The sequence below is a fragment of the Solanum verrucosum genome, unplaced genomic scaffold, assembly GCF_900185275.1.
Source record: "Solanum verrucosum unplaced genomic scaffold, falcon-dt-bn FXZP01000261.1, whole genome shotgun sequence".
In the NCBI taxonomy this organism is placed as follows: Eukaryota; Viridiplantae; Streptophyta; class Magnoliopsida; order Solanales; family Solanaceae; genus Solanum; species Solanum verrucosum.
This window is the reverse complement of record NW_026019969.1, coordinates 8,817,893-8,833,836: the sequence shown is the minus strand read 5'-3', so window position 1 is coordinate 8,833,836 and position 15,944 is coordinate 8,817,893. Positions and strand designations below refer to the sequence as shown.

The window sequence follows — 15,944 nt, the reverse complement described above, 5'->3', positions numbered from 1 at the left end:
GTTTGATATATTTATTAGAAAATAAGATAGAAGATGGAATAACTATGCATGAAATGTCATGCTGCAACCAACAAGCTAAGCAGGTAAATATGATGAAGAGCACACAACTGAAGCACACATGTTGACGACCAGCTATGTGCTCTAACCTCTTCTATATAGTGTATATATATAAGTAAAATTGAAAAGGAAGTTGGGCCCACAGGCTTCAAAGTTCAAGAGTACAAATTTTCTGGGGACATATGAGTCATTATGTTAATGTTGGCTGGATTTTTTGTCTAACAAGGGAAAGGTACAAATATCAAGTAGCAAAATACAGATTGTTTGAAGAATAAAACATAGAAAATCTCAAAACTATCCTTGTCATCATGCCTGCTTGTAGACTCTTATATATATAGTAAGTACTAGTAAAATAATTCAAAGGGGGAAACAAAACATAAAAAAGTAAACATGGACCCATCCCACATTGTTGACTTTTATCTCACTTTTTAAATATTTTTTTGGGAGTACTATTCTTTCTCTACTTTCAAAAAAGTAAAGCCACCACATACCTAGGGTACTAGCACAGTAAAAATAAGTTTAATTATTTCTCGAGGTTTCATTATTAGTTTACTACAAAACAGTAATATAATTATAACTATAAAAAAAAAAAACATTTGATTAGAAAGATTGTGATAGAAAATGATATTAAGAAAGCACGAGTTAGAATATTTCTTCTTGAAGGATCAGTATACATTCTAATTTGGAATTTTTCGTACAATAATTTAGTGATTCCCTAAATCATCCTACCCTACATGTGTTTGAACATTTTAGTCTTACTTTTAGAAAAAAGTTTACTTTTCTTTCATTTCTGTCATATAAATACTATACTTTTGAATACATGCATAATTATAATGTGAATATGAATAGAAAAGTTGAGTGTGTATATATATACTTTTATGTGCATAATTTTCTGCAAACCAAAAAAAAGAAAGAAAAGGGTAAACCATAACATAGACTGGTTATTTTTAAACGAAGGAGCACCTAGGAGGGACTAGACAACATGTCAATAGACCTATAACTTCTTTTTTTGGTGTATTCATTGGAATTATTGGCCCTATTAATTTAGATTCGTAGCAAGTAAGATCCATTAAAGGGGAAGCATTGCCTATTATGAATTTCTCCATTTATAGGACTCGAATCTAAAACATCTGATTAATATAAATGGATAATCATCATTCATCTAATCACACTCCTTGATGGGGTCAATTAATTGACCTATACCTATTCCCATGCTAGTGAGATTTTCAAATCACAAGAAATAATGGCCAATTTATGTGAAAGAAAGAAAAGCAGTGGTCCAAGCTAAGGTGCATGCGGCCAAAGAAGAAGCTTTTCAACAACCATCAAAACCAATACAAAGAAAATAAAAAAGTGAAGGCAAAAGCATACCAAATCTTATGGCCTACTAGAGGCTGGTGATCCTAAATCCTTCACTTTTTCATCTTTTTTCAAGTTCTGAGCACACAACAAAATATGTTCTCTCCAATTCAGGGAAAGAGCAAAACTTGAGAATTTAAGTCAAACATCATTTGGAGAATATAACCAGTCTTTTAATCAACATGTAACCATTGTTGGTATAATTGTTGCTATATGGCAGCAACTGTTTTAAGCTTGGGTCATTCGAAGGTATCAAAACCACATCTTTTTTTTCTTTCTTTTTTGCATCTTCACTGGGTGTAGCAAGTTGCATTATTATTTTTTAGAATAAGGTGCTTTTTTTGCCAGGAGACCAAACAAACAAGAGGAAAGTAACCCAGAAAAGTACAACAAAAGTTAATCTACAACCTTATAACTATCTTTTTTTTTTGACAGTCAGATCAAGATGCTCTTTCATTTCAGCAACACACTTTACACTAGCATACCCCCAAAATCCAGACACAAAACAAGTGACTATCACTTTGAATCCATCTGTTCAATGCCTTGGCAATACCACCTGCTTAGACGACTATAATAAGCCTCCACAAAGATGGCAGAGCATACTCCAAGCTTTCCTTCTTTGACAGTCTTCAATCAGTCGAGATTAGAACTAACATGGTGTTATCAGCATATGTATGGGATTAATGGGCGCACTCTTCACACAATTCCACATTTGTATTTACAGTATAAAAGGAAACCTTCCATCTACAGAACTATATTATTTGATAATGAGCTGATCACAGGAACAAGGATACCCACAGCTCCGACAAAAAGACTCCAGAAGGTACACCAGCTGAAAATTGTGGTGTATTTATGTCACTGACACGACTTTCTTCCTTCTTGCTCCTACTCCAGCCATCTTTGATTTAGTAAGTTCAAGGCTACTTTAGCAGTATACACCAGTTTTTATATCACCCTGGCAAGTAAAAAATTCCATTAAGGCCTTCAAATCCTTATCTTTGCTCCATCAACTTTGCTCATACATGATGTGTCAACAAAGAGAGCTCCAGCCACTAGACATGCACACCTTATATGGTAAAAACCAAGCATTTCGCTGCAGAAAAAACAGATAACACAGTTGAAGACTCCACCAAAAGAAGAGTTCCATAAGTTAATTTCTTAATTAAAACTTTCACATGGATGTTTTTAAAATACCCTGAGTTCATTGCCCTTCTTAACCCCCCCCCCCTCCCAAAAATAAAATAAAATGAAGGCAGTAATCGCTCAAGAGTCCACAGTGTTTGAATCGATTAACCTGCTAGATTGCACTCAGGCAAAAGATATAGGCCAGGCTTTTACCACTAACACTTTTAGGCAAAACCAAAATAAGTAGATAATAAAGTATATCCTTGTGACACTATAACATTCAAATGACTGACTGCTGTGGTAATCCACAACACTTTGATGCCAATCATTTATTCATCTGTTAAGCAATTTCTTGGATACATATTTTCATCTATCAAATATTTTCGTGCAATATCAGGAAAATGAAAACAAAGAAGTTCTTGACAGAAACGAACAGCCAATTTTAAAGCTTACCGTTAGAGACAAAACTAAGTACCAGAACTTGACTTTTGGACCCACACTTGTTTCTGCATTAAAATCATATAACCTATGTGAGCAAATTAGTAAATACACAAAAGAAAACACAACCGCATACACTAAAATATGGAATGTTGTAAAACAAAAGGCATACCTCATGGGTACCATAGCTAGAAGGACCTCCCCTTCTTAAGGGTTTTCCTTCCCCTACTGAAATTCCATCGTCCCTCATACCACGACGACCACCATGTTTATAAGTACCTAGATCCATCGAATAAAGCAAAAGTGATCAAACAGGTCCCACTGATGACAAGAGGGAAAAGACTATTGAGCATATCACTTCACATAAAGCAAAGAATCACAAAATTCCATGAACCATAAACATAACTAACCATTGTCAAAAGAAGAATGAGAATTACGCCCACTTCCCATGGGTCTGAACTCCGCACCACGAGCATTTGGCAGACCATGTTTGGTTTCACCTTGACTTCCTAAAGAAATAGTAAAAAATAGAAAGGTTTCCCCAAAAGAAAAAACCAGGGAAAAGAAAACTTAGTGAACTCCAATACATGTCAATTTTAATAAAGAGATTTTTTTTTTTTGAGGTAAGTACCACTCTTAATAAAGAGATATAAGAAATGACAAATATACTCTTTCCTATCCTGATAGAGATGAGAGATGAGAGATGAGAGACGAGAGAATAAAAAGCAGAAAAGTCCCCTTTCAACCAAGATCTACCATCTGGCGGAAAGGTCAAAACAAACTAAACATGACTGATACTAGTGAACAAACCTTCAACAAAATCTGGCACTTCGGAAGATTGAGAGGCAGATGAAGATAAAGACTCATCACTAGCATGTAAACTATCAGAACGACGAAGAGGAGTCCAAACACCACGATCAGGCCTATCCCTGATCCTAGTGCGTTTTTCCTGTTTCTCAGTGTGGACAATATGCAAATCAGCTCCAAGAACCTTATCTTCATTAGCTCCATTAGTTTCTCTCTGAAACAACTGGACACATGGTGGCCTAGGAGGCTTTTTGTCCTTATCCACCCTGTGTTTTTCTTGTTGGGATGCAGATGGGGCCTGATTTTGACGAGCATCCTTGAGAAGAATACTTCTAATGATTCTTCCACTTGCCTCACGACGCTGGTTCTGTTTCAGAGCAGATGAAGTTATTGTAATAATAAGTGCCACATTGTCCTGAATCAATGAACCACTACAAACCTATGTACGAAAGAAAAGTCTGGCAAGTATAAAGTTTTTTTTGATAAAGGTAACTTTATATTCACATCAAACTCATCAGCAAAACCTGATGAGGTGGAATTTACAGCCCCTAGGGGGTAATTTCAAAAGCCAAAACTGGGCAAAATCTTTACAATTGAGCTATAAAATCTGCTAAACTATCTACCTCTCCCCACCAAATCTTGTTTACACCAAAAATACAACAGACTCAAGCTCTGGCAAGTATAAAGTTTCAGAAATATAAACTGAAAATAATCTCCAGGATACATTTTTCGGGATGAACAAATCCATATTATTGATTAAGACCAAGTTGGTGTTAAATATATTTAAGTGGTGAATACAAACTATTGTTACACATCAAATGAAATCAGCTAACTATACACAACAAGGGACTCCCCTCTACATCAGAAAACAGATGAAATGACAGAACTTTGTGACCGCTCAATAGACAATAATAATATTAGCAAAAAATAGCAAGCCATAAGCACTGGGGGGGGGGGGGGGGGTGAAACCCTAGACAACCATGTATTAAGACGCAGAAATATTTCAAGGCCACCTTTTCTTTGTCAAGGTAAGCAAGATTATTCTGTCACGTGCATTACAGCATTAAATTATTAAACAAACGTGTCGACCGGCAAAGAGTCAGTTTTATATTTACCAAAAACAGCCTTACAGTGGCTTAGAAGTACATCTATCGCAGTTTAGATCACCTAAAAGGGTTTGATGGACCAACTTATATGCACAAAAAAGTTTCCACTGATCCTGATAACATCTGTCCGGAAGTTTGGGAGTCAAGAATATGAGGGATGATCTGGACTGGTTAGTTAAAGAGATTAGCCTACATGTCTCTCACTTCCAGAGCTTATGAAAGTAAAGTTACCCAACCCAAGGTGCACAGGAGCTAATTTCATTTTCAGTGTGGCACCCCACCCACCCCTTTCCCCAAAAAAGGAACTATAACCAAACACAGATAGCTTGTAACCAAAAAAACTACTGTCTGTAGAAGGTGAAGCTTACATTAGGATTTTCCTTTTCCTTCAAGAGCAGGATTTTCTTCTTCCCAACATCAGCAGCTCCACCTGGAACAAATATAGAGGATCTTAGACATTTTAAACAACGTACAAAAATAAATGTCAAGAATGGGAAGGAAAGGAAGTCAACAATCCAAAATTTAAACCCTCACAAAGGAAGGCACAGTAAAAAGGTCATGTATTATTCTCAGTGATTCAATTCAATCAAAAGTTAGAAGCCACTAAATTAGACTATCTTCAGCAACAGATCGATCTAGTATAATAGATAAAAAATAGACCCTGATGGAATACATCATGTCTTACACTTGGTAACTCAATTAAATCAACAATTACCCATCCCCCTTAGACAATTTTCAGAGCACATATGCTGATTGATCAATATCACAAATTATTCTTTTTGAAACTGGTAAATGTGAAAATTTTCAATCGATATCATAAATTAAAATGTAAAAGATTGTTATCGTTCATAAGCTTAATAACAATAAAGAATATAACACAACAAGAAAGAAAATCCTTATGAAGGAATCCATTTCAGGTTTTGAGTCATCACTCAACACAGGCAACTGTAAGGAATAGCCTCTCATTCCTAGTTCTTTTTAGTGCACCCATGAGGTTCCAATACTGTTGTTAGAGAATCATATTATGTTGTAGCTTCTCTACTTTTTGGTATATTACTTGCGAATGGGAGATTATTTTAATAAAATTAAGCCAAGGACATAGATAGACACATAAAGTTGACAGAAACTATCAGATAGACAACTTAACTTTGCAAATAACCAGATAGACACCTCTTCTTGGCAAAAGTGTCTCGGAAACCCATCAATCCGTTAGATCTCCCGTGTGTAATACAATCGCCAATGACACGTCAATTGACCAAATGTGAAAAAATGGCAGGGTCATTAAATAAAAGCCACCTTTTAATTAGAAAGAAAAATGGTTAGGACCAGCCCTCACCCCCATTTTTATTTTAAAAAATTTAAGCCTTTCCATACTGGTAAACGATAAATACACCTTCAGAACACTTGGAATCCGACCACCTCCTGTGACCCCTTCCCTCTTGTGCCATCTTCTACGTCAGTTCATTTTTCATAACAAACGAACTCAAAATACTACAATTGTTAAATCTTACTTCGAGACATTCACCGATTGAGGGTCATCAGAAGATCTGACAGCAAGACTTTGTGGAAGTTCAGATATAGACTTTTGAGCTCTACTATGAGGCTCTGTTATCGGACTGTCAGCAACCCACATTCTTTCTGGCAGATGACAACTTTGAGGCCATAGTCCCATTTTGAAGCCACCTAGTCAATCTGCCTGCTTCACTCTCATTTAGACATTACACCTCATTTTACTTCTTTTTTTTTTATAAGGACATTGCCTCATTGTACTTTGTTGTCTCACTTGTTAGTTGTTACCATACATTGATGGAAATCACTGATAGAGCTTCCATCATAAACCCAAAACGTGGCAATGGGCAAAAGATATGTAATAGTAGTACCTTGTGACTTCATAATGAGAAAGGAGAAAAGTCCAGGAGTTGGCAGGTAGAAGTCTAATTTCTAACTGTCCGTTAAACAAAAAGACTTACTAGTTACTAGCATAGGTATCAATAATCCATGTTATGCTTTAGGGAGAAAGAATGAGGTATGGATTTCAAATGTTCTTTTCAGTTTTATGCAAATATTTGTTCTTTGCCTCATATAGTTATTGGAAAACTGGAAGAGGCACGCGGGGGTGAAAATGTGGGGCCCATATAATTTTTTAAAAAAAAAATTGAAGGACTTTCATGTGCTCAAATTTGAGCGTAGACATGCATTTTGCCATGTCAGTGTGAGGTTACAAGACACTTTTGCCAAGAATACAGGGTGCATCTAACATTGACACAGTTAAGGTGTCTATTTGACAGTTATGCCAACTTTTAAGTGTCTATCTATGTATTACCTAACCCAAAAAATGCAGCAGAAAGATCTAGATTAAGAACTCTCACCCCCTTGTCACCCACCGACCTTCCATTTTCCTCTCATTGTTTCCTAGAGCAGCCATCTTGGGTTCTTTCAAATTTCCCTTAACCACTTTCTCTCACCACATTAATGGAGTTGATATTCTCTTTTACTTATCAAAACATAAACCAGCAAAAAAGCTTCTTTACTTCCAGTCAAAATTCTGTGAGACATGTCAAGTGGACAGAAGATCATTGTCTCGTTTACACTAGTTATCCCTCTAGAATGGAATTCTTTTTTCTTTTTTGTGGAATAAGTAACATCTGCAGATGAATTTCAAGAACATCATCAGATATTTATATAACAAACCCCAATTGTTTAAATACTCCGCGAAAACTCGGTAAACTCATTCCAGCCTTCAACAATTAAAGATTTTCTTTTCCATTTGAGCCATCCTAAACATATCGCTCAATTTCCTTAATAAAGAATATCAGTATCATCTAGCATAATTTTATCTTGGAACAAGTTCTACCTAATAAAAACACGTCTTTGATCTGCTCAGGATTAAGGAATGCTGAATCTTCAGTTCATATGAATGAACCTTTTTTTCATTTTTATTTGCGTGATAGGTCAAAACATATGCAGCCAACATGAGAGTGCTGGTGAAACCCCCCACCATTTCATACTGTCTAACCAAAGCAAAAGTAGAAGTCCACATTAAGTAACTGAAAGAGCACCATTACAAAGAGAATCTACCTCACGTTAATAACTCCATCCACTTTTTTTTGGGAAACTGGTAACACATTTAATAAACAACAGTACAAACTCTTTCGCCACGATTAGAGTTCACTCTGGTCAAAAGGCATTCCATGAAATTTTTGTTACAAGAAAGGTTAGATGACCCATGATTGGCAGCTAGATAATCTAGATACTCCCACCAGACTATACACACACACACACACACACACACACCCCAAAAAAAAAAAAAGGAACAAGGATTGCTAACTGGTAAAAGTGTCAAGAAAGTTTTAGCTTGCTGTTTGAACTGTTAGCAGGCCCTGGTAAATGTTATGGAAAACCAGAGGCCTGAGTAAAGTTGCATGTGTGATTGGATTGCCTTGAATGAAAAGTTTATTAACTCAATATAACTTGGATTCTTTTAGATAAGGTAAAATAATGTCAATATAACTTGATCAAAAGTGGAATAACATTAGGCAGGTGTTGTATTGTGAAGGGAGATGAGAAACCCCAATATCTTCCTTTTGCATCACCCCGTAGCCAATATAACTTGATCAAAAGCGGAATGACATTAGGTCGGTATTGTATTATGAAAGGATATGACGAACCCCAATCCTCTGCTTCATCACCCTATAGCATCTAAGATTTGGAGTATGTTCATAAATCTTTTCGACACCCATCAAGTGATGATACCAAAGACACTGAGATTAACAATACAAAGCTGGAATGGGAGAAAAGTCATGAATATCCAAAGTATTCGAAACACTGTCACACACTATATATTGAAAGAAAGGAACAGAGCTGTTGAAATTTTGAAATTGGAAGGGCCTACACATAGCTTGAAACCACATGTTTAGAGCTGCTGTCTTTTTTGGTGTGATGTTTTTGTCAATTAAAAAGATGCTACGATGAAATTTTTTAGTAAGATTTTCTTGTACTATTATGCAAGTCCAGTGCTCGCACTGTAGAGGTACAAATAATATATTTTTACTTTGTCATTATCAAAAAAGTCCAAAACCATGTCAATTTGCTTATGACTTATGATTGTTCCTTGCTTCAAAGAAGAACATGTAAGAAAAATGGCAGACCCCAGTGCCAGAAGGCTCTCCATGAAGGTTCGGTGGAAGGGGAACGTAGACAGCCTTACCTCCCCATTGGAAAGGTTGGCTCCAAAATTAGAACCCTGGTCCCCCGTAGAAACGCAAGCGCTTCTCTGTTGCTCCAAGGCTTGCCTTCATGGGATGATAATAGACAAACAAGCATGCAAACATGTGATTACAACCGACAACTAAAGTGTAGGCATACCAGTTTCCTCTTCAACTGCATTAGCCACAGATCCAGGAGCAGAGGTACCAGACTTCTCAGCACGCTGCTGATCATCACGTTTTGGAGCTAGAATATATGTTTTGTCTTTGCCACTCCCAGCCTTAGAACTATCTCGAAGAACATACTGTACACGATCAGACAGTTCCATAAGCGACTAGAAAAAAGAAGTGACACTAACCACATATCCATCAAAAGAAATATCCCCAGAGTAAAAGTTACTGTCCACATCAAAGTTGAAAATATAAAAACAGACATGCATACATGAACATTAGTACCATACCAAGAATAATTCAATTAAAAGAATATCTCCAACCAATTATCAGAGGTAAGGAAAATCAACAGCGAAAAACTGATACAGAAGTCGAATCAGGTATATTATTGTTTTCACAAGCGCATAGATCACAGATGTTGTGACTGAGAGAAGATCAAACACAGAATATTTGCATGAAATAGATAGACAGATCTATAACCAGGAGTACCAATTGCAAAAACGTTGGATTGGAACATGACAGTATGACACCCTTACCATGGTAGTGGAAGCCCGTCTCTTTTCAGAGCTTCGTTTAGATGCACTTGAGCTAGGACTTCCTGCAGATGTGCCACTCGTTCTTCTGGTTGGTCTCCCATTAGCTATAGATTTCTGTCAAGGACCAGGGATAAAAACTTAGTACTGATCTTTTAAACTTGGTAAACACAAAATTGAGAGTATACTATCTTCCTGAGAAGTGTAGCCAATGTAAAAGATGGTTAATGGAAAAGCTCATTGCCAACAGATCCAGTCTGCTCACAGAAATCCTGGAACTCTTACCATCTTTTGTCACAATAAATTAACCCAGAGCGAATTTTGTAACAGTTTCTGTACTTAGTCTAGTTATCACTGTACTTCTAAGTTCTGTCCCTAATTTACCGTATTACATTTTAAGCATAAGTAGGTAGCATACATAGTAAATTCCTCAACATCAAACTTTTGATTTGCTTAGATCTATTAATGTAATTACAGAGTACACAACATGGAAAACTGACCCAGCAACTTCAGAAAGAAAGGGAACTTATCCTAATTTTCAAATAATTATTTGATGCATCAAGGGTCCCACGAGTGAATATTTCCGCCGCTATCAGCAACTTGTTCATATCATCTTACCATCCTCTCACATTATTTATGCTCAAAACTTATGCGGCTTGTGACCCTTTTCTTTCTTTCTTTTTTTTTAATTAATGTCAAAAGAACAGGTTCACATTCATCATAAGTTTTTTTAGAGTGAACTAGCTATGTACCACCGCCAATGGTGCGAATGGATGGTAAATTGCTTGTAACCCAAACAAAGCCTCCATTTGCGAGAATATACAACTGATGTCCATAGCTTAACAAAGAAATTGAAAGGAGACCACAGATCAAACATATTCATGTTTTTCCCCAAGAAAGTAATTAACCATCAGGCAGCATAGGATATAAAATTGCAAGCTTCTTAGACTCTCTTGGAGCACTGATCTCATGACGAAACGAAAATATTGAACAAAAGAGGAGGTATATTAGGATAATTCAACGCGGAATGATGAAATGTATTTTCTGTTCCTCGTGTGGTCATATTATACACCGACAGAAAGCAGGAGCATTCTAATCATTACAAGACCCATTTATTTTCTCTCACTAAGGGAAGGGAAAACATCCTTTACCAAATAACGATTAAGAAAATGTAGAAGGCGTACCCTGTGCAAGCAGACCTAGGCAAGCTTGGGGAAAGGTGAATGTACTAAAGAGGGGGTAAGAGAGAGAAAGAGACCTCAAATGAAAATCCAACAAGTTAATATTTCATAACACGAAATCTCCTACCCGAGCTCCACTCTTGGCGGCTCTTTTCTGACGTATGTAATCCATCAAAGGAGTAACTATAGGAGCATCCTTTGCAGAACCTAAAAACCAAAGACGTGAAACTTAAGTTCAGAGAACATGTAATCCACCTTTATAGTTTGCTATCCTACATCTCTCATTAATAGATTAAGCCTCAGTTTGATGCAGGAGGACAGCGTATGCATTCGGTAAATATTCAAACTAACCAGCGCGTTCAGCTTCCTTTCTTTCCAACTGTATTTCTGCACTTGGAAGATTCTCAATAGGCTTTGAGATAAATTCAAGGAACTCCAGATATTCAGGATCTACAAGGGCATCAACTTAACCATGAGTGAAGACTAGAGGAGATAGCGGTAGGTCAGATGCAATTAGCGCATTGATTTAGTACCTTTCAAGATGGTTCCTTCACGGCCATCCTTCTTGGACCAGTGTTTTGGAACACGCTGTGAAGGAGCATACTCAACAATAGTTTTGAACTGAGTGCCTAGTACAGGCATACACTAGGGTAAGAAACATATTAATATACTTGCAAAACTGAGAACTGTCAGGACCCAGATAAAGCAAGGGCTCAAAATTTTCTTGTTAAAATTAACAGGATAAGAACTTTAATCCTGTAGCAAAATGTCCGTAAAACAATTTTAAACATCATATGGTAGGGAGAAATACCGATATAGGCCAAATTTTCTATACCTTTCTCGTTTACAAAAACGTGTCCATCAAAGAACTCTGCAAACTCGATAACATCTTCTGGCCTCTTAAATTCAATATAGGCTCTTGAATAAGTTTGATGCTTCTGGCTGCAGGAGAAAATTTGAGGTAAAGGAAACTATGAGGGACACTAACCTTGAAAAAAGAAGTCCACTTGTGACAACCTAAAGCATAGTACATTCATGTTGTGTAAAGAACGTGCTGGGACAATTATTTTTAAAAAATTGTAACATAGTTAAATAATCTTACCAACAGAGTAAATAATAAAGAAAAATTAAAATGGACATAAAGATAAACAAAATAAAATCCATCAAGGACATTGATCCAACTGAAACTTCAGTGAATGGCAAACTAGGATAATCATCTATATAATAACATACATACTATCAGTTAAAAAAAAAAATGTATGTACTATGTACACAGGTTAAACACACGTGAGTAAATGTAAATAGGAAGTACCAATAAATGGAGATAAAGTATCCCCTAACAATGTTTTCTAAGATGTCTAAGCATGCATTGATGTGGATAAGAAGTTATAGGATTATAGCAATCCAAAAGATCGCCTAGAAGGAAGAAAACAAAGAAAAAAGGGTGTGTGTTTTTGTGTATTTTTTTTATTTTATTTGTGGGGAGTAAAATAGACTAATAAAGGGTCCTTTGGACCAAACTTGACAAAGATAAGAACTACAATACTCACGCAAAAGGATGTTACATTAGACCAAAAGCAGTTGTGGGCAACCCATTTACCCAAGTGGCAGTATAATCTAGTTCAACATTCTCTTTAGAACAGCACCTCATCAATTTTAATTTTTAATCAAAACAATAGAGTTTGCCCAAGTGGCAGTATAATCTAGTTCAACATTCTCTTTAGAACAGCACCTCATCAATTTTAATTTTTAATCAAAACAATAGAGGTGAGATCATCCTTCATTGATAAACATTCAACCCCCTATTTCAAGCAAATTTGAGGAAGGCATACCATTCAGAAGAAAATGAGATAGAAAGGATAAAATCACATATAAGGGACTTCAAAATCTGCTTTCCAAAAGTGTGAACCCCTCTTACGGTGGCAATCTAGTTCAGCATTTTCTTCCAAACAGCACCACAGCAGTTAGTATTTCTGACTAAAGTCTAACAAGTCAAGGCAGTAAAGATGATCTCCCTAATTTGCAAAACAATTCAATTCACTATAGATTCTGAAAAAAGATCTACCATCCAACAAAAAATCTCCAACTAGCAAGGACTGTGGTAAATGAGGCGAGCTAGGACAAAAACGTAAATTCCGGTTAGTTTTCTAGATAAGGCGATAAATTTGATGAATCAATTTCCAGAAAACCCGTATCAACACGTATCCGAATAAAACAAAATAAGGAAAGAACGGACTGGACAAACTACAATGCTTTAAATTAGATTCAGAGGTGTCACTGAAAATCCCTCTCATACAGGTGGCAATCTAGTTCACAATTTTCTTCAATATGCAGCACACCGGTCATTATCCCTAACAAAAATACCTATACAAGTCAAGGAAATAAAGGCTATCACCTTATCTGGATAAACTGCTCAATTCGTATTTGTACTAATTTTGCAAAAAAATTTACCATCCAAAAGAGATCTCCAAATAATGAGAGACATTAAAGAAGGGAAAATAAGGACAAAATCATAGGTACAGGTAAATCAATCCAGAAGACCCCGGTCTCTCACCAGAGAAAACAAGCTAGGAAAGAATGATAGTACAATACGGATAAACTACACCGACAACGATCTCATTTGCAACCATGCTCTTTTCATGCAAACAAAAGGGGAGGGAATATTTATTACAGTACTGTTTTCTTTTCTTTAAGGGGTATTCAACTCCTCAAGCGTGACCACTTTTTAACAGGATATCTGGTATTTGTGTAACCATTTCTACCAAAACCATACCTGTCTCTCCAATCAACAACAAATAACAATCAATCAGTGACACTGCTGACAATCTGAAACCTAAACGAACACATACAATATAAAGGAATACTTATAAAGCATGCTTACATAACATGACTTCTTGCATCTTTGGTTGGTGCTGTATTTTTTCAATAATATCCAATTTTATCCATTCAAGAAATAAAAATCTTTAAAAAATTCGGAAGTTCACAACCTATCAAAATTCTAAGTGAACACACTTGCTTCAAAATCAACAAGAAGTCAAGACTCCTGATAGAATCTTTGATTTGCTCTACTTCCCTTTCTTTATATATTTTGTCGGGTTGGGTTATTATTACCTATACAATCTTAATCAGACCCAGTATTATGCATAAGTAAAATGACAGGAGCCAGGAACCATATTACCTACACACACAAAATTTTCTTGAAAATCAAGAACTCGAAAATCAAGAGTCTTGATATAATCTTTGATTTCTTTTCCTTTTTTTCCATAATCGGTTATTATTACCTAGACAGTCAGTCCCAATAAGTAAAATTTGTATTTAAAAAAAAAAGGCCAAAATTTGTTTGAAAACCAAGAACTCAAAACCCTAACCTGGACTTGCCGGGTAGAAAACAGAACCAGTTGTATCGACCAGCGAATCGGGAATCAACTTGGTCAAGAAGCATGGACTGAGAAATTGTCGGCGGCAAGTGCCGCAGCACTACTTTTGATCGATCTAACGGGCCCTTCATGCGAATACTTTTTTCCTTTGATCTTTCACACCAAGAAAACGAAAATAAAGAAAATCGGAAATCACAATTCACATCTTCCCTTAGAAGTTCCACAACATCGATTGACGAAATTCACAATTGCTGTGCCCTAATTTTTCCAATTTCATGGTGGTTGTTCATGCATGAGAAAACCAGAGAGAGGAGAAATTTTTAGAGAGAGAAGAAAGAATTATAGAGAGAGTGACGAAAGAGGAATTTATTTATATTATACGAATACGGATACTCGACGCAGTGCTGTCAAAAAGCCTTTTATTTTCCTTAGACTCCTTTTTCTCTCCGTCGTTTGAGAATCGGGAAATAAATGTAAATGTTAGTAAATTAAAAGAGGAAATAGTTTTAAAAAAAAATTTATTAATTAATTAAAAATAAAGAAAATTGAGTACTTGATTTTTAATATTTTTATATTCATGAAAAAAAAATAGAATATATATGAAATATAACGACGACAACAACATGTCGTAAAAAGAGATAACAGGTGAAGCTATTTTTCACAACAAAAAAGGTAGAAAATAAAATAGATAAATAAAAATAATTGTGAGAAAAATCAGGAAAAAAAACTTAAATTATAAGCATTAGGATATATTTAGACATTATATTATCTATATAAGTTTAGGTTTAGGTTTAGGTTGAAATTAGATGTTTAAGCTCCAGTCGCCTAAAGCCTTGTGGATTGATTGTGGGGGATTTAGGCGTGTCACGCCAACCATCTTCCAGTTCCTGGATAATCGTTTGTTGGTTGATACGAAAGAATAATTAAAATCAATAAATTAAAAATAAGCAGAAAAAGCCTAAAGTAAAAATAAATAATTATCTAACTCGTGAACTTTATATTAATTTGAAAAAGTCACTTCAACCTCGTTAATTCAACACTTGGCAGATATAATATTGTTTTTATCCATAATATACGAGTGAATTATTTATATGTTCTTTATTAAGTTCAAATCATTCGTGTTAGTTGACATGTACTTTTCCATATTTATAATAACATATAAGTAAATAGTTATTTCTAATGACGTGTGGATAAATTTGATATATTATTCTTGCTTATCAATATATATATAAAAGTGTAAATGCAATAATGAAAAAAAAAAAAAACAATGTTAGTGGTAGAAAAACATTGAAAGAAAATTACAAAGCAATAAAATTTTGATGCATTGTAACTACAAATAAAACAAACACGGTTTGTACAATTACAAAGCATGGACATATTTGTACAATCAACTCAAATTTCTTACTTTCGATAAACAAACCAAGTTATTTGGGGTTTTACTAATAATTTTAGTATATATGCATGTATATGGAAGTAGTTCATTTAACTGGATTATCGTATAACAATACAGTTTTTATGTCATTGAAAAATCATTTTTTAATTATTGGGAGACTAAATGAAAAGCATGTGTCAAACATACATGATT

The 15,944-nt window shown here is 35.4% G+C and overlaps 1 protein-coding gene across 1 annotated transcript; it reads right to left on the bottom strand.

The window, feature by feature from the left end:
• Positions 1-1,665: 1,665 nt before the first annotated feature.
• Positions 1,666-14,728, bottom strand: LOC125816837 (regulator of nonsense transcripts UPF3). Its single transcript, XM_049496475.1, has 13 exons — positions 14,351-14,728; positions 11,818-11,924; positions 11,516-11,611; positions 11,334-11,432; positions 11,110-11,189; positions 9,805-9,918; positions 9,258-9,402; positions 5,261-5,322; positions 3,790-4,153; positions 3,390-3,488; positions 3,152-3,258; positions 2,995-3,047; positions 1,666-2,509 (listed from the first exon to the last, which is right to left on the bottom strand). The coding sequence occupies exons 1-12, from the start codon at positions 14,488-14,490 to the stop codon at positions 3,009-3,011; spliced, it is 1,452 nt and encodes a 483-aa protein (XP_049352432.1). The 5' UTR covers positions 14,491-14,728; the 3' UTR covers positions 1,666-2,509; positions 2,995-3,008.
• Between the last annotated feature and the right edge of the window lie 1,216 nt (positions 14,729-15,944).